General features: G+C 36.4%; 2 protein-coding genes across 6 annotated transcripts in view; one reads left to right on the forward strand and one right to left on the reverse strand.

Annotated features, from left to right (window-relative positions):
- Positions 1–19,632, forward strand: part of LOC131681961 (odorant receptor 85b-like) — a 48,964-nt gene that overhangs the window by 21,937 nt on the left and 7,395 nt on the right. The gene's annotated exons all lie outside the window — the stretch shown is intronic.
- LOC131681959 (1-acyl-sn-glycerol-3-phosphate acyltransferase beta-like) overlaps positions 14,166–19,632 on the reverse strand; it is a 28,749-nt gene continuing 23,282 nt past the window's right edge. For all 5 annotated transcript variants that reach the window (XM_058963074.1, XM_058963072.1, XM_058963076.1 and 2 more), the window contains 4 exons: positions 15,438–15,616; positions 15,239–15,372; positions 14,992–15,173; positions 14,166–14,940 (listed from right to left, as the gene is read on the reverse strand). In XM_058963074.1, coding sequence (XP_058819057.1) covers positions 14,626–14,940; positions 14,992–15,173; positions 15,239–15,372; positions 15,438–15,616 — 810 coding nt within the window. In that variant the 3' untranslated portion in view covers positions 14,166–14,625. The remainder of the gene's footprint in view (positions 14,941–14,991; positions 15,174–15,238; positions 15,373–15,437; positions 15,617–19,632) is intronic.

Here is a 19,632-nt window from a genome sequence, read left to right on the forward strand (position 1 = left end):
TATGGCACCTAGGGTTCGTCGCGGTTGCGGTAATTACCGCAACCGCGCGGTGTTTACCGCACCCGCACCGCAAAAACAGCGGTGCGGTGAGACACTTTTTCTCGCGGATGCGGTGCGGGAAATGAGCTTTTACCGCGCGGTATTACCGCAACCGCACTTCAAAAAATAATTGATAAAGTCTGCAGTCTGCATTAAAAAGTGGATTAAAGCTATGACTTTTACCATTTAAGAAGGACGCAACTAGATTGATTTTCTGAACGAATACTTAGCAATGTCATTATTAGGAACATCTCTCTCTCTCTCTCTCAGAACGTTGAAGTTTTATTCATTACCCTACAATAGAGAAACATGATAAACATTTAATTGCTCTAATTTCCATAGACTTGACAATGATTTGAAAAGAAATCTGAATATAATCTATATTCGACCCATCGCTACTTGATTTTTTACATTTTGGTCATTCAAACATGATAAAACATACTGTTACTAAGAAATAAAATCTATAAGCTGTGTCCAATATAATTTGGCACCATTATTTTAACGACATATTTTGAAAACTATTTGTTTTATACTTCAAAGAAAAAAATTACAAATAAACCTTTTCAAATACATAAAACGCAAAATCCAATCATTGAAAAACAATTAAATTTTACTGTCAAATCCAATTACAAAATGCATCATTTCTCCTGATTCCTCTTAGAAATCGTGGAATTATGAATTGTTTTCGATGACATTGTCTCAACTGTGAATTTTGGTTAATTTGGAGAATTTAGAGATCGACTAATGATAAAAACAATCCAAAGAATGTAATTATCATCATCAAACTAAACGAATTCGAAGGAATTTTTTTCGCGTGCGTCCATTGTTTGTCCAACTGGGAACATTTTCTACCAAATTAACAAATAATATTTTTCAGTTAGGAGTATTTTGTAACATTTTGAAAGTAAAGCTTTCGAAGTTAAGATAGGGCATTGCGATTTTTTTTTTGTGTTTCTCAAAGTCTCCCTCAAGGTCTTCCTTCATATTGTGACAAGTCAAAGTTAGCCCAGATGCCAAATTTTGCATAGTTTGGACAGTTTTTGTCTTAATTGAAAATTTATCTCGAACCTTTAACGTAGGGGTTTTTACATAGAATCTGTATACAAAGTTTGAAAGAAATCGGTTAAGTAGTTTTTGAATGGCAGGTAACACCGCAAATCATGTTTTTTCAGAGACGTTCTACAAAAAGCTTCGTCACCGAGCCGTTTGTCGATATTTTTGCATGGAAAAATTACAGCATGTTATTGAAATGATACACTATAATGTACAAAAGTTTTGATCAGTTCACTTCACTCAAAGTTTAAAAACCTGTTTTAATCCACCTAGCGGTGCAATTGTGCCTTTCTCATTTCTCTAAACTATGGCACGGAGACTTTTTATGTTCAACATAATCGTGGAAATGTCCATTACATTCTTAGTACACTTTGCACTTATACACAATGGCATGCCAGCCACGAACTTGATGAGCTACGTGTCGACGGTGAAACACTTGAAACAAAAAAATATCATACTTCATTAGCCTAATCAGCATTAGATCAATGTTATCTGCTTGCTAACTCATTTTGTCATGCGGGGGTGGGTATGTGAGGAGGGCGAAAGTCCCATGAACGAACGACTCCCCAGCTTAAATTGGTATGCTTTGTAATGTAGTGGTGGTTTAAAGATGATGGGGTTGAAAGGGAGGGGTATGAGGGCTGGTTGGGGTGGTGGTCTGAGGGGTGATTTAAGGAGATTTTTAAAGGAGGGGCGCGAACAGTAGAGGGGGGGTATAACCCCTCTCCGTAAACCATCAACTACGCCCCTGTTAAACTCCAGAAACCCTAAACGAGTCGAAAAAAAAATTTGGCCGGGATTAGGTTGACGTTTTTCAGAGTGATTGCATAACCTTTCTATATGAGAAAGGCAAAAATGTGCCAAAATCCAAAAAAGTGAATCATAGTCAAATTTTTTTTTCGAGTTTGCATCAAATCTCGACGTTTCATGCACATTGAACACATTTAGCATCAAAAATAAAAATTCAGTTTTTAATTTTTCCTATAGTTTATATGAGAAATTTCTGTGTGGCCGCACTCTGAAACCCGTAATTCCGGAACCAGAATTCCGATCGATCCAAAATTCAATAGCAGCCGATGGGAAGGTTGCACCTTTCATTTGAGACTAAGTTTGGGCAAATCGGTCCAGCCATCTCTGAGAAAAATGAGTGACATTATTTGACACATACGCACATACATACACACATACACACACACATACACACACATACACACACATACACACACATACATACATACACACACACATACAGACTTTTTCCGATCTCGACGAACTGAGTCGAATGGGATATGACACTCGGCCCTCCGGGCCGGGATTAGGTTGACGTTTTTCAGAGTGATTGCATAACCTTTCTATATGAGAAAGGCAAAAATGTGCCAAAATCCAAAAAAGTGAATCGTAGTCAAATTTTTTTTTCGAGTTTGCATCAAATCTCGACGTTTCATGCACATTGAACACATTTAGCATCAAAAATAAAAATTCAGTTTTTAATTTTTCCTATAGTTTATATGAGAAATTTCTGTGTGGCCGCACTCTGAAACCCGTAATTCCGGAACCAGAATTCCGATCGATCCAAAATTCAATAGCAGCCGATGGGAAGGTTGCACCTTTCATTTGAGACTAAGTTTGGGCAAATCGGTCCAGCCATCTCTGAGAAAAATGAGTGACATTATTTGACACATACGCACATACATACACACACACACATACACACACACATACACACACACATACACACACACATACACACACACATACATACATACACACACACATACAGACTTTTTCCGATCTCGACGAACTGAGTCGAATGGGATATGACACTCGGCCCTCCGGGCCGGGATTAGGTTGACGTTTTTCAGAGTGATTGCATAACCTTTCTATATGAGAAAGGCAAAATTGTGCCAAAATCCAAAAAAGTGAATCGTAGTCAAATTTTTTTTTCGAGTTTGCATCAAATCTCGACGTTTCATGCACATTGAACACATTTAGCATCAAAAATAAAAATTCAGTTTTTAATTTTTCCTATAGTTTATATGAGAAATTTCTGTGTGGCCGCACTCTGAAACCCGTAATTCCGGAACCAGAATTCCGATCGATCCAAAATTCAATAGCAGCCGATGGGAAGGTTGCACCTTTCATTTGAGACTAAGTTTGGGCAAATCGGTCCAGCCATCTCTGAGAAAAATGAGTGACATTATTTGACACATACGCACATACATACACACACACACACACATACACACACACATACACACACACATACACACACATACATACATACACACACACATACAGACTTTTTCCGATCTCGACGAACTGAGTCGAATGGGATATGACACTCGGCCCTCCGGGCCGGGATTAGGTTGACGTTTTTCAGAGTGATTGCATAACCTTTCTATATGAGAAAGGCAAAAATCGAGAAAAAGTGTTTTTTCACGCCAAAACCCTCACCCCTCTTAATAAAACAAAGTTGAATATTTTCATAAAAGTTACATTCTGAGGAGTCCGTCAAGGATAATTTTCGTGTAAATAAGAATAACATTTTACTATATATGGCTACTCAAATCAAATGAATAATTTTTCAGCACAATTTTTAAAATACATGATTTTTACCGCATTACCGCGCGGTGCGGTGCGGTAAATGCAATGCGGTTGCGGTAAGCGGTGCGGTTTTATTATTTTTTTTTTTTGCGGTTGCGGTGCGGACTATCCATTTACCGCCCACATCCGCACCGCGACGAATCCTAATGGCACCCATAGCTAAGCTAAAACGTGACACACATGTTTCTATTGAAGCAAACCGTTTATTCGTTACGCACTGTCCAGGTGGATTAAGAATTTGTTACCAAAACTTCATCATAACTCATTTCACGGTGCTATAGTGATTTTTTAACTTTTCAAGTGAACTAACATAGGTTATAGTGCAACACAAAATGTTTTGAAAAATGTTGCATGCCCCCAAATTGATTTATAACAGAATTAAATGTTCTTCCGAATTCTTATTAGAACCATAAAGTGCCTTTGGAAGAATGTTGAACCATTTGCATATTTGTCATGAAAAAAATGCAAAACATGACAATTTTCTTATTATTGTCGCAATTTAGCACAATATTTCTTGCATAACAGAATAATACAGCATACCTTTGGAAAGGTGCAATTGTTCTCTTTAGAACTTTCTAGTAATCGGCTAAGTCTGGACAACGTAACTAATGTTTTGGTGCCAAAGGTCTCAGAAAATGTTTTTTGCTATAAGTAAAGATGATAAGGAGTAATGAGAGCAGCCTTTATTTTTTCAAATTTTTCATTGCACTTTGAAGGCAATACATTCGTTAAGAAATCGGTTACCATGTTATTTAAAAAATAATAATGATGTTGTAAAGCACTCCCGTAGGTACCTGGGCAATGATGTGAGAAAGAACTCTGCGAAATTTCTAAACGATTAGTATAGGAGGTTTTAAGTTAGTGTGTACACCGCATTTTTTCGAGTTTCCTCCTGAAAATTCAATGCCACTCACCCAATTTTTAATACTTTGCAATGAAAATTTACAAATGTCAATCAATCTGTTTAAAACATTATTTCTCTTCTAGGGGGATTATTTAGTGAAATCAGTATCAAAATAAGAAGCTTCGTCTTCTGCTCCGAATATAGGGAAAAGAGGTAAACCTCTTACAAACCTATAACTAAACTATTTATGGAGAAGCGTTTCGAGTACGAAAACAAAATTTGTGAATCTGATTGAATTGGTATGAAAGCTGTAAAATGTTCGTATTTAAGCGCAACGAAAACTCGAATCGAGTGTTCCAATTATTGCCTTACCTTTTAATCCAATACGTTGAACAAAGATGGGAAAAACTGCTCTAACCAACGGCTACAAATTAGTAGGGTGATAATAGAAACAGGCCGAAAATAGGCTCATTACCCTAGCGTTGAAAGATAATCAGAATAGCATAAAATTTTCGACTATATATAATTTTAAATATTGCTGTCGATAAATATCTCATTTTAAAAATGTATTGCCCATTGGAACTTCATTACTTGGAAACTAACCGGCCAAAACAATATATAATAGAGATAAAAACGAAACTATTTGATAAAAACATTTTTTTTTAATTTTATTGAGAAAGAACGCTAGAATAGAATCGAATATTTTGCACCCATTTCACTTGGAAGCGATTTCATGTTGTATTAGATTTCAAAATCAAAATATTTATCTTCTATTATGGTGTTATTGAGTTTGACGAATAGGAATGATTTTAAATTTTCCGAGCTTAGTGTTATCTGATCGTTAGTATTTTAGTTAGGCCACTGAATCCTCGCTCAATTGAAACCTGTGCTCAAGGCCGTTTGCCACAGTAGAGTCAAAACTGGGTCCTCCAGCCTCTTACATTCCCACCACATGATAATATCCATATTCCCCGAAGCACTGATCTACACCACGAAAATTATACTTATATCCCCATCCTACGCAGCAGACAAAATTCCATTAAAACAAGAGAGGGAAACAATCACTCTCGCGCTCCACACTCTCAGCATTTTGGAAGAGGGATTCCAACCCATCTTCAATCAGTTTTGCGCTCTCGCCTCTCCTGTGTGATGCACATAACATCCTCTAATCATTGAACAAGTCATCACCTCTGATGATGAGTTTGCTTGTTGAGTGGGAGAAGAGTTTTTTTTCTGCTATTGGAGAGGTGTGTGAAGTCCTCCTCAGAATATTGATACCTCACCTCATTTTTGCATCATGAGTGATGCTCCAGCAAGCCTGGTGATTGGCTACTATTATTGAAGTGTATATTAACGCTTCAACGACCATCGCTTTCAAATTACTTTATATAAAAATAATTGAAAATAAGAATCATGAAATGTGAAAATTGATAGCTGAAATAGATTCAGTGGCCCCAAATTAGTTAAAACCCCAATTGTTAGCCATATAAACCAATTTTTATATTTTTGTCAGAATTTTGAATGGGGAAGTGCCATTGTGTAATGTACTGGATAATTAGACAAATAAAAAACTATCACGTTCTCTGGTGAGAGAAGTGATTAACAGTTATATTGGGTAAGAAAAATAATTCACACGGTGTTTATAGTGACGGAGAATTGAGCAGCTCTTGAAAAGGTTGAACATTGGAAAAGCTTCCTCTTGCGTAAGTGAGTGAGAATTGCGAATATTCATTCTGTCTTCTTCTTACTGCACCTTCTTAACGTACAGTGCACTCCACATACTATTCGCTTGATTGTCAAGCGAAGAATGGGGTACTAAAATTCTATGCGAGATTTTTATTAGGTGCAGATATTGATGAATTTTCCCTTTTCTCTGCTCTTTTCGATTTTACGAATAATTGAATAGAATACAGAAATAAATAATAAATAAATAGTAAATAATAGTACAGAAAATAAATTGTTAACAATATTCAAATCAGATATCTCTAAATCGGCTGGTGTAGAAATGTTTGATGCCCATCGACTAATAGCGGAGTTATAACGTACATAGTTCCGTTACGTACAAGCTTTTTCATATCATAAAACGATCAACGATAGTAAAAAACGCTTTTAATCCACCTAACAGTGTGATGAGACATTTCTTATAACTCTTATCACTCTCTTCGGATATTATATCGTTTGAGAACATTTAGAACTTGACGCTTCGCGATACTACATGGGATAGTGGCAGGACTGAGAGAATCGCTCAAATCAGCATAGGACAACATCAGTGCTAGAAATCTCAAACCAAATCAATGGGAGAGCGAAAAAACGGCCCATAACAGACATACCAACGAATTATTGTTAATGCTCTGTTAATAAAATATCTAAATTGTGGTGGGAAAACTGAATTTTCCTAAAGGGGTTATATATTGTACTGAGCCAAAAAAATCGAATTTTTTTTTGAATCGATTTGAAGTTTATACTTTACTCAAATTTCCAACGCGACTGAAAACTAAGAAATCAACGCTTTTTCTTGAAAAGGGCGATACTAGCAGTGATACCATTCAAAGAAAATCAACAGTGAATATTTCCAGACTTGGTTTTATTTCCTATTTAAGAACTATTGTGTTTTTTTACATCCTAGATTGCATGATTCAGTGATCGAAACCCAAAACTTCATTAAGTATTTGAAATTATTAATTTGAAATTTGTTTTTGCTATTGAAATTGACCCTTTGGCGATTGTTTACTTTTTCGGTCGCACCATTGAAGTATCGCCCTTACGTTTTTTTACAATAACTACCGTTCTACACCACCGATTTCGTCCGTGTTTTTTCAATAGAGATCATTGTTACTATTTACAGCTGGTATCAGCTTGATAATCCTAAAAAAATACGAAAATAACAGTTTCGCCTCTAAACTGTTAAAAAAAAAGTATCGCCCTGTTTGTTTGCATGGAGCGTGGAGGGCGAAACTTTAAATAAACAAACAAAAATACAGTTTCGCCCGTTGAATTTTTTGCTGTAGTTTAAGAAAACAATATCGTAGAATCAAAATTTTTAGGTTAATTTGTTGCTTTTCAAAGCCCTCATTCGCATGTATGAAAAAAGCCTTATGTTTACATTTGTAAGTATCGCCCTTTTCACAAAAAAGCGTTGAAATGAAATCGCAGCTCCTGATATCACGCTATCTCTGAAGTGCATGCGTGCATAGTTACAAATTTTACTTTGACATCGACTTTTTCTAAAGGTGACTTCCCAGTAGTATCCTTGATTTGAATTATTATCGGTAATCCTGATGTCAAAGAACAAATAAAACCTCTCGAAAACGAACCGTTTGGGAAAATCATCATCATTACTGGAATTTTCATTTTCACGAAACTTTTCGATAACCTTCCGTCACTTGCGTTAATGCACTGGGTGCACAGTGCTCTGAAAATCTAGCGAAACCGTCTTAGGGCATCAGCGGGTCTAATTCAGAGCTATCTGCGCGGCGAGTTTAATCTGTAAAGAATACTAAAAATTTATTTCTATTCCATAATTTTCAGTTCAGCAATTCGAGAGATCGTGCTCACCGCAAGCCATGAAAAATAGACTACGTTGTGAAGCGATGGTCACTATTTATTAAAAATCACGGTTAAATAAAAAATTAAACTATTAAAAAATTTCAAATAGTTTATAATTTTCACAAACTTATTAGGAAAAATGTATTAATAAGCTTTCGTAATATTGTATAGGGAAAAAGCTGAAAATTTCAGTATTTTCTCTATCTGCAACATATAAACCCTCAAGTATACCAATTAATTGGTATACGAATTGAAATAGGTTCGCCAAATTTTGGAAGAAGTCTATAAAATAACCCCTTGAAAGCTACCTAAAAAATGTTGTAGTTCGATGCAATAAAAAATCCCCAAAAATGGAATGTATCTATTAATGTGAAACACAGTGAATAATACATACAATAAAGACCCATTTTTATCAATCTCATGGTGTGTTGTAGGCTGACAAAATGGGGACATTGACTAAATCGGGCAAATTTTTTTCTTTATTATAAACTGAAGCTGTTAAAATAATCTTCCCGTCCCTTGATGTAGTCTGATAACTATTTCTGATTATGATGAACTTTTTATTTTTGCATATTTCCATCTTCATGATAAGGAAAACATGCTTAAGAAAAGATTTACTCGAATTCAGTCTTGTTCGTCTGCTAGAGCCCATCAAACATATGTTCATATTTGGCTGATAAAATCGGGGTTTCAATGTATTATAATAGATATTCAGCATTCGAAGAAGTTTCTTGTGAACGAGTGTAGAACGACTTTGTTTCTACTTACTTGAAGTCAGTGGCGTAGCCAGAAATTCGGTTTGGTGGGGGTTTGGTGAAAATCGATCATACTGTCCAAACGGCATAATTCCGAAACCGTAATTTTTGAAGTTTTAAAATTATGCAGAATTATTTTTTCAGAAAATAGTAACAGAGTTCGTGTCTTTAGCGAATTTGTTGAGACTTTATTGTAGTCATGAATATTAACCTGAGAAAATTCACCATAAATACTTCTTGGACGATATACCGTCAAAATTATTTTATCAAATGATGCGCTGTTTAAGGTTTGTAAAACTCATCGAAGATACTAAACCTCCGAAATTGGCGGTTTCAAAATGATGCTATCTTGACCTTAAATTACTGTTTTTAAACATTTGACCTATACATATAATTGGTCATACAACAAAAATTAAATGCTCATCAAAATCGATCAGGAACTGCTAGAGTCGAATGGAAATCGTCATTTTTTCATAAATTTCTCTCTACATTCGGAAAGTTTTATCCTCGTTATTAATCATATTACGTTTTCGTCTCAACTCGACGCATTCCTAAAATAAAAACCTGTTTTAATCCACCTAGTGGTGCAATTGTGCTTGTCTCATTTGTCCAGACTACGATTCCATGGCTGGTTATGTTCAATACAATGGTTGTTCAGTACGATTTGCACATACATACAATGGATCGACAGCCACGATCTTGAGATACTATGTGATACTGAAACATCGCTTGAAACCAGCGGCGGATCATGGAGAAAGATCCGGGAGGTCCGGGTCCTGCGAAAAAATTTTCAACTTGTTAAGAAATTTTGAACTAGTTTTAATTTTAAAGTAGCAACCCCTCACTGCATACCCCCCTCGGTCCGGTATAATTGAAGATTTTTAGAGTGATTGCATAACCTTTCTATATGAGAAAGGCAAAAATGTACCAAAGTCTAAAAAAGTCAATTTTTGTCAAACATCTCAATGTTTCATGCATTTTAAAGTCATTTGGCATCAAAAATACAAATTTGATTTTGAAAATTTTTCATTTCAGTTTATATGGGAATTTGCTGTGTGATTGCACTCTTCAACTCGTAACTCCGGAACCGGAAATCCAATCAATAAAAAATTCAATATCAGCCGATGGGAAGGTTGTACCTTTCATTTGAGACTAACTTTGTGCAAATCGGTCCAGCCATCTCTGAGAAACAGAGGTCACATTTTTTTCCACATACACACATCCACACACATACATACACACACAGATATTTTCCGATCTCGACGATCTCAGTCGATTGGCATATGACACTCGGCTCTTCGGGTCGGGATTAGATTGACGAATTTTAGAGTGAATGAAAAAGGCAAAAATATTTTTAGCAAATGTTGAAAGTTATGCATTTTTGCCTTTCTCATATAAAGAAAGGCTATGCAATCACTGTAAAAATCGACTTTTTAACCAAGGCCCGGAGGGCCGAGTGTCATACACCATTCGATTCAGTTCGTCGAGATCGGCAAATGTCTGTGTGTGTATGTATGTGTGTGTGTGTGTGTGTATGTGTGTGTGTGTGTCATTTAAACTCACACAATTTTCTCAGAGATGGCTGAACCGATTTTCGCAAACTTAGTTTCATCTGAAAGGTATAACGTTCCCATAAGCTGCTATTGAATTTTTAGTTGATCCGACTTCCGGTTCCGGAGTTACGGGTTGAAAAGTGCGGTCACACAGCAAATTCCCATATAAACTGGTACCACCATGATGTTCAAATGATGTAAAACATATCAAAATTGATGTAACATTACTCTAGTTTGCGGGTCTGGATCACTAATGATCAATCAAAGCAGCTTTGACCACATTGGCCACCTATGACGGTTCATGACACCCCCGGGGAACCCGCCAAGTTCCTAAACTAATATCACACCCATTCCACAACGAATTCACTACCGATTTTTACAAACTTGATTTCAAATGAAAGATACAGTAATGCCATTGACTGCTGCTGAATTTCATTCGGTTCTGACTCTTGCTTCCGGAGTTACAGGGGTGTTAGTAAGGATACACTGGAATTTTCCATATAAATCGGTACAATCGTAATACCTCAGAGGCTAAAAACTATTGAAATGGTCACCAAATTACTTCTAATCGCAGATCTAGATCACTGATTGCCAATCAAACATTCTTTGAATATATTGTCCACTATCGACGATTCCGGAAGTCCGGAATTTCGGGCATATTCCACAATTAAAGTCACATCGGTTCATCGGTGATGACTGAACCGATTTTCTCAAACCAAGTCTCAAATGGAAGGCAAAATATGCAGTTGAGTATTGCGTCGCCGGCCCTCCCCCCCCTCCGCCTTTCCCTTGCACCTCCCTCCTTCATCACTCCACTCCTCTTGGACTACCCTCACGCCCGCATTTCCTTCATCCACCCCGTATACCAAAATAAGATGAAGGATATCTGACGCATCCCCCACTCCCACTCTACTAACCCCCCATTCCCTACATGTTCAAACCCATTCCACCAACCTTTCCAAATTATAATCACATGAAGATAACATTGAACTCATTATGCTACATAGTATGGATTGCACTCATGCTTATTAAGCTAATTAAATATTATTCTTTTGCCTTTCTTATATAGAAAGGTTATGCAATTGCTCCAAAAACTGACTTTCTAACCGAGGCCCGGAGGGCCGAGTCTCATATAACATTCGACTCAATTCGCCGAGATCGCAAAATATCTGTGTGTATGTATGTGTGTATGTATGTATGTATGTATGCATGTATGTATGTATGTATGTATGTATGTATGTACGTATGTATGTATGTATGTATGTATGTATGTGTGTATGTGCGGATTTGTTAACAAAATGTCCACATCGGTTTCTCTGAGATGGCTGAACCGATTTTTACAAACTAAGATTCAAATAAAAGGTATAATATTCCCTAGGTTGCTATTGAATTTCATTTTCAACCGACATCTTGATCCGGATTACGAGTTGAAGAGTATGGTTACAAAACAAAATTTGTTGATTTGTCCACATCGGTTTCTCGGAATTTTCTGAACCGATTTTGACAAACTTGATTTTAAATGAAAGGTCCATCAGCTGCTGTTGAATTTTGTGTGGATCCGAGTTCTGGTTCCTGAATTACAGGGTGATACGTACGATCACGCAGCAAATTCCGATTGTAACGAATTTTGCGATGAATGTAAAAAGGTGATTTTTTTCCAAAATGTGCACAACTGTTGAATTTGTAGATCTAGGTCCCCAACAGTCATTCAAAGGCTCTTTGGTCACACTGGCCACCATCGACGGATCCTGAAGTATTCAAATTCAGAATAACGGTTATATTGGTTTCTCTAAAATGGCTAGACCGATTTGATCAACTTAGTCTCAAATGAAAGGTGTCGCGTCCCCGGAAACTGATATTAAATTCCATCTCCATCCGACTTCCGGCTCCGGAGTTACGGGTTGTGGAGTGCGATCACATAGAAAACTCCGATTCAAACCGATACCGCGATGAATGCAAAAAGGTGCTCTTATATATGTACTTGCCAAGTGTAATAAGAATGAAAGAGATTTCCATAATGTTATATTGTACGAACCAGCTATTATATCATAGTTTGGAGAAATGAGAAAGGCACAATTGCACCTCTAGGTGGATTAAAACAGGTTTTTTGGTGAACAGTTCTATGTTTCAATTTTAACTTCGCTTCCTATTAAATAAAGACCCTTATCACAGTACATCTCTACAAAAACGAGCTCAATTTGAAAATAAATCTGAGGATTATGATTGATTACAGAACTCTGGAATTTTCTATTGGAATGTTTTCAGGCAGGAATTTGATATTGATGCTATTAGACAAATGTGAAATCAAGACCAATAGATCAGTTACATATTAGGAGGACCCCATTTCGACAATTTATCAAAAGTCCTCATGATGTTTACAACAACAGGTTATCAATCTACGGATCAGATAATTGTTATTGTAATATTGAATTAAATTAGTCTGCATCAATAAATTTTCAACTTCAATCCAAATTTTTTTTTGGGTGTGGGGGGGGGCGGTGGTTGTATGGTGTTAAACCCCAAAACCTTCTCTTGGCTACGCCGTTGCTTGGAGCTATTTATTTCGCTTCTCATTTTCCGATATGTTTCAGATCGATCCGATGGTTATAATTTAGAAAAATTGCAGTCAGAAGGTTCGCACAAATGAACATTTTTGTACTGATAAGTTATCAAGTTCCTTCCAGACAACTTGGAAGTGTTCGGTGATTATTTCTAGCGGTTGTAGATAGTAAAATGAAATACAAAATTCGTTTTATCGAAATAATGTTTAGCTTATTTCAATGGATTATTACTGTATTGAGCAATAAACAGGCGACAAAGAGTAATCCACAAACAACAAGCCATAACTTTTAAAGTATTCAAAATAGATATTTGAAGTCTTCAGTAAAGTTATTCGCAAAAGTAAGAGCTACAAATTTGCTGAAGACAGCATTTCGATATAATCACTTCCAAGAAAATTTGTGAAAATATCTCACTCATAGGGTGATTAATCAGCAAAAGCACAATACCAAAAGAAAGGGCATATTGCTTCCATTATATTCTCCGAAGATACTATTGACCTAAAATAAGCCGTTTTGGCGTTAATAATAGATTACATGTTTTTGGTCATATTTCTGGCAATGGGAAATGATAAAAATCTTTCGTCCGCATTTAATGTTTAATATCTCTTTTGATAATAGTCCGATTTCAACTATCTATAGCTTGTTCGAAAGGTATTCGTTAAAGCTATCTGAAAACGTATAAATTGTTAATCTTTATTGTCAATTTCGGCAGATAATTTAAAAAAACTGCAAAAAACGCCATTTTTACGCATTCAAACATTCATATCTTGGAAACTAAACATCAGAACCAAAAACAAATTAATAGCGTTCATACTGTTTTTTAGTTCTTTCATTTAAATTGGTTTGGATAAGATCGGTTCAGCCATTGCTGAGAAACACGAATGAGAATTTGTCCGTTACATACACACACACACAGACACACACACATACAGACATTGTCCCAAATCGTCGAGCTGAGTCGATTGGTATATAAGACTCGGCCCTCCGGGCCTCGGAAAAAATCTTGAAAGTTTGAGCGAATTCTATACATTTCTTTTATAAGAAATGTAAAAATGACATTTTTGATATCAAAATAAAATTGTGATTCAACTACAAGATAACTACTAGTAGCCAAATATGGAAACGATACATTTAAAATGTGTTTGAATGGTGTTTGGAGTAACTATTTAATTTCTCTCATGGCATGTAATTAAACAAGTAGCTTCGGAAATTCTTTGAAACTTGGATTTATTTGTCACCAAACTGTAACTGTAGAATACGTATCATAATGAGTTAGATCGATGAAAAGGTGTAACAAGAGAGGATTAATAATATAAAAGGGTTGAGAGAGTTTGATTGTTCAAAATATACGCAGCCATCCTTCTGAAGGATCGACAGTCATTATTTTAAACTGCGTTTTTTTAAACTTATTGTGTCAATATTGTTCCTATATTAATAAACCTGAAAACCTGCTGTCGTATTTTAGCTTCACTAATTTGGACTAGATATCTGATACTGAACAGTTTCATTTCGCCCGTTTTAACGAAACTTTTCGGGCGAATTCCTACGCTAGACGTTACCTCTAGAACATCACTGCGCCCCAGTCATAAGGATTTATTTTTTGCAATCTAACCCTAAATCTACGCTATATATCAATTCATTTGATCCTGTACTCCCCTACCGCATATCCCCTACAGGTGGCAGTACTGCTTGGCCTCAGCATTAAGTGCGTCGAATTGTGCCTGCATTATCTGCTGGCAGCTTTCCACCAGCTCATTGATATCTTCTTTCCCTTTGCCTTTGGTCGATATTTCCGGCAAAATTTGCACTATGACCCGTCCCCGACCGAAGCGTTTCTTCTTGTGGTTAATAAAAGCATACTTGGAAATGACCACCGGTTGGATAATCGCCTGAGAGTCCACTGCCACGTGAAACGAGCCCTTTTTAAAGGGTAGCAACGTGTCCCGGTCATGTCGGGTACCCTCTGGGAAAATTGCCAACTTGAGCTAAAACGAAACGAGATTCGATCACCTCACTCAACAATTGGTCAGGCTTACATTATCACGCGTGATGGCCACCGCTTCCCGTTTCATCACATTCATCGCAGAGGCAGTATTCTTGCGGTCGATGAAAACTACCCCCACCAGGTAGGAACCGATTCCGAAGGGGAGTGCGTAGAAAATCTCCTTCTTCACCACCGGCACTATGTTGCGGAATTCGCGCAAAAGTCGGGCAAGGACTGGAACGATAACGGATGGTGATCAATCAAATGCGTGCGGAGAACGAAGCAATCAGACGACTTACGTACGATGTCAATCGCACTCTGGTGATTAAGTAGTGCTACCCCGCCGTTCTTCACGTTGATATGTTCGGCACCGCGGATTTCGTACTCTACGCCGAGCCAGCGAATGAACTCGCACGCGACAATTCCTGGTACTCTGAAAGAAATGGAATGGAATTAAAAACAATAAATTCTATAGAGGTCTGAGACTCAGTCACTTACAAGGCATTCAAAGGCCACCGAGGTTTGAACAGAAAGAGTGGTATCGGCACTATCAGGACCAGGGACGAAACCATCAGGATGGCCGTCATTTTGGCGTAATATTTGTACGTCGGCCATACCAAGCTAAGTAATATGGATGCCACGATAAACTGCAGCACCAGGCTGTTGAGGAAGACGTCCTGGAATGAGGAAAGGAAAAGATGGTTGTGATTAGAATTGGGGAAAAGTATTAATAAATGGACACAAATGCGAATAACTAGAATTACTAGAAAATTAGGTTCTGCCACATGTTTCCTTCGGTTGGATACCGATTACGACTAAGTCACTCATAAGTAATCACATAAAGGTATATTAATTTTTGCTTCCAGTTAAGCAATGTTCTCTCGAGAAACTTAAATTAAACTTGTATCAGTAACAACAGTTTGTACGTTTTTCATGACTGCCTATCGACAACCATTTTGATGTAAGCATGAGATGACAAAACTGCCGAAATGGATCAATTGAAAATAATGATGAGCGACTAAAATGGTGCGACTGGTTGCATATTTAGGTTTGGAGTCTTCTTTCGGCCCTTGGCTCTCAACGAACAATTTGCACAGATTCCATTTTGGGATACCGCTTAAATGCTTTGACGCTTTATCAATAGTCGATTACACGATTTTTTTTGTTACGTGAAATGTCGTTTCAACAGAGTGACAGGGCGTTTCTACATAATTGCAGGATAAATTAAGCTACCAAAAATAAGGGTCAGAATTAATATACCTTCTCATCTCGTACACAACAGCAACAAAAGCTAAGTATCGTTCCGCTATAGTATCATTAAAACAATTTTGTCTACCGGGCTTTGTTTCTTATTCACTACTCAAACAGTGTAGTGTTGTTGCCTCCCGCTGCGCTGTGAATTAAGTTCAACAAAGGAAATAGAAATGTTCTTGCTGCGGAATAACAATTCGCAACGTCAAGATTCAAGCCAGCCAAAAACCTTTATTCTTCCTTCGGAGGAAGTTCTTGAGTGGATTCGATTTTATCGGATATTGCGGTCGCAAACTTTTTCAATCAATCTTCCGTGTGAGGTCATACAAGACATTGATTGATTGTGATGATCTGGAACCCTTAGCAATTGAAATCACGATAGGCTACCGTGGGGATCAGGGACCAGGAGTTATCTCGATCCACACGAATTCAATTAAAGTCGTGGAACTTGAGAATTACACCGGAAGTTAACCAAGTTTCACATAATGCGAAAGCTTCACATTTTAAACTGCTTATTAAAAATTTGAAGAAATCGATTTTCGGGAGGATACTTCTGCTGTTCAACTATAGAACAGTGATCGTAGCGGTGACCTTTCGTATTGCCTGTGTAGGCCCAATTGTTTACAATTACTGCAGCTCATTACCCGCGGTACAAACAGCCGCACAGGTAGACGAACTTTGAGGATGTAGTGGGGGAAAAACTCGGCGAATGTCACCCGAAGTGAGCCTGATAGAGAGCAGGTAGTCTTATCTCCCACGCTGTTTGCGGTATACAATTGTTTGAATTCCAAAATCTAAACCTGTTGAAGTTCTTAAAGCAGCCCGCCCCATGCTCCAACAGACTCAGGTTCGGACACAACCCCATCAATTTCTACAGCCATAGCAGGCATGTAGGCATTAAATTTCCGCGTAAAGCGCTCGCAGCAAGCCATCCTGTTTGCCTGGCCGAGGTCATTCACTATAACACGTATCTTGTTTGCCCGAACACGTGTGATCTGAGCTACCGCTGGGTACTGAGTAGTCAGGTCTTGATAAAGTTTCACTATATTAACCGATTTCTCCCCGGCTCGAAAATATAAACGGGAATGTGATTTTTTGTTTTGAAAACCTGTTTTAATCGATCTAGTGGTGCAATTGTGCCTTTATCATTTTCCAAACTACGATTCCGTGGCCCATCATGTTCAATAAAATGGTGGAAATGTATATTACATATTCAGTACGATTTGCACATAGTACCGTAAACCGGGGTGACTTTGATCATCGGGGTGACTTTTATCACTCGATTTTTTTACGTAGATCGCTTATTTAGCTAGAATAGTCCACCGAATCATTTAAAATTTGAAATGAGTTTTACTCTAAACTTAAAAAATACTGATCTGGTATATTTTTTTGTTCGCTTTTTTGGCACAAGAACTACAAAAAACTGAAACTTGACTTTACCTTATTTTTACGAAGCTTCGTAAAGTCTCAATTTTTTTATAAAACAAATAAATCTCAGATTTCAGCAAGAGTAATAATTCCAAGCGAGTTTTTATTTTTCTTTAAAATGGGATGTGCCAAATTTGCTTTTATGAGTTTGCTTATTTTAAAAACAATTTTTTATGAAACTAGTTGGTAATTATTTCAAATTATTACAAGCTTAAATTAGAAACATATTGAATATTCCAACGTGTTAAAATGGATGGAACTTTTTGTACATTGATAAACCACTGAAATAAAACAAATTTCTTGAGCGTTTTTTCAAAACGTCATATCTGCAATGAGTTACTCTCTTTGTTTACTTTCTCTTCTGTTAATAATTCGATCACTTTAACGTTTATCCCTCAACTCTTTGCATAATATGCTAGTTAAAACCACCATCTTTCGATCTGTACTGTAAAATAAGTGAAAAGTATTATAGTGACGTCGTAAAATCGAAAGAGAAAGTAAACAAAGAGAGTAACTCATTGCAGATATGACGTTTTGAAAAAAAGCTCAAGATTTATCAGTTTTAAATGTATCAGATCCTTTTATTCTAGTTGGACACAAATTATACGAATTTTGGTCATTCAAATTTTACAGTATATTGAAACACTTTGTACAATACCAACTAACATCTGTTTAACAATGAGTATCTTTTCAAAATCAGTTTAAACAAACATTTGAATGGAAAACATTAAAATCATAAACTTAATGTGGGTGAACATGCAGGTTATCAAAGTCACCCCAGAATACGAAAACGCACTTCAACTTGAAATCATTTTTGGAAAAATAGCTGTAAGCGGACAAGTTTAGGTAAAACCATCGAATCTTGTTCTCCATACATCAGTACATGGTTCAAAAATATTATACCTAAAATATATGTTTTGCGTCTAAAAATACGAAATAATTACTTCGAAAAGTGATTAATGTCACCCCGGTTTACGATACATACGATTTTGAGATACTATGTGTCGACACTGAAACATCGCTTGAAACCAGCGCACAGTGGTCCAGAATGCGAATTTAGCAGGAATTTTAACTTTTTGCTAATATTAAATGACTTAACCTTGCAACATGTTTGGAAAAGTTGTTGTACTTTGCAAGGCCCTTCTTTTTGTTTAAACCGATGCTAGGGTGGTTCTAAATTTAGCAATATTTAAAATAGAACTTTTTAACGGTTTGGGATAGAGCTTTACTGTCTTTGATGAAGTTGTAGAGCAACACATTTTAGACAAATTTGCTGAAGACATGCAAGCTCTAGCATATTTTCCATTGCACGAGAAATTCAAATGTAAGCTTTAGGGTGTTCCTTAAATAACAAATTTTTTAAGTTTTTATTTTAGGCTAAAGTACCCTTTGGACAACTTGAAGATTATTTTAGGGCGCATAATATGCTTTAAAATACCAACTGTTGAACTTTTTTCGTTTTAAAGTTATAAGAACTTTTATATAAAAAATATAACTTTTTCAAATAGAATTATCTTCGATTTGGGCACTGAACATTAAATACTGTTGCTTTCATACGAAATAGCATGCTTTGTAGTATAGATCACCAAAAAATGGCAGATACGATATTTTGTTATATCTTGCAATATTTACTCAAAAATAGTTTATTTTTAGTAAAGAGTATATATAACTTTCTAACGAGCGAAGCTAGAGGTTCAATATATTAAGACAAATTGTTCTCCTTCAAAATATCTGAAAGTATTTCTAAAGTGATCTTAATGAAAAATCAAAACTGCAAAGGTTATACAAAGAAAACCATTTTTTAAGAAACACCCTAATTTTTTTTGGTAAATTTCTTGTAAAATGAAAAGTACACGACATAGAGTTTCAGTGTCTTCGACAAAGTTTTTTAAAATTTTATTTTCTTTAATTTTCTGTAAGACAGCGAAACTCTATCTCTAACCGTTAAAAAGTTAATTTTCTGATTTTCAAAAATTTAGAACCACCCTACCCACTATTTAAAATAATAGAAAAG

This window comes from Topomyia yanbarensis, chromosome 2 (assembly GCF_030247195.1).
Source record: "Topomyia yanbarensis strain Yona2022 chromosome 2, ASM3024719v1, whole genome shotgun sequence".
Classification (NCBI taxonomy): Eukaryota; Metazoa; Arthropoda; class Insecta; order Diptera; family Culicidae; genus Topomyia; species Topomyia yanbarensis.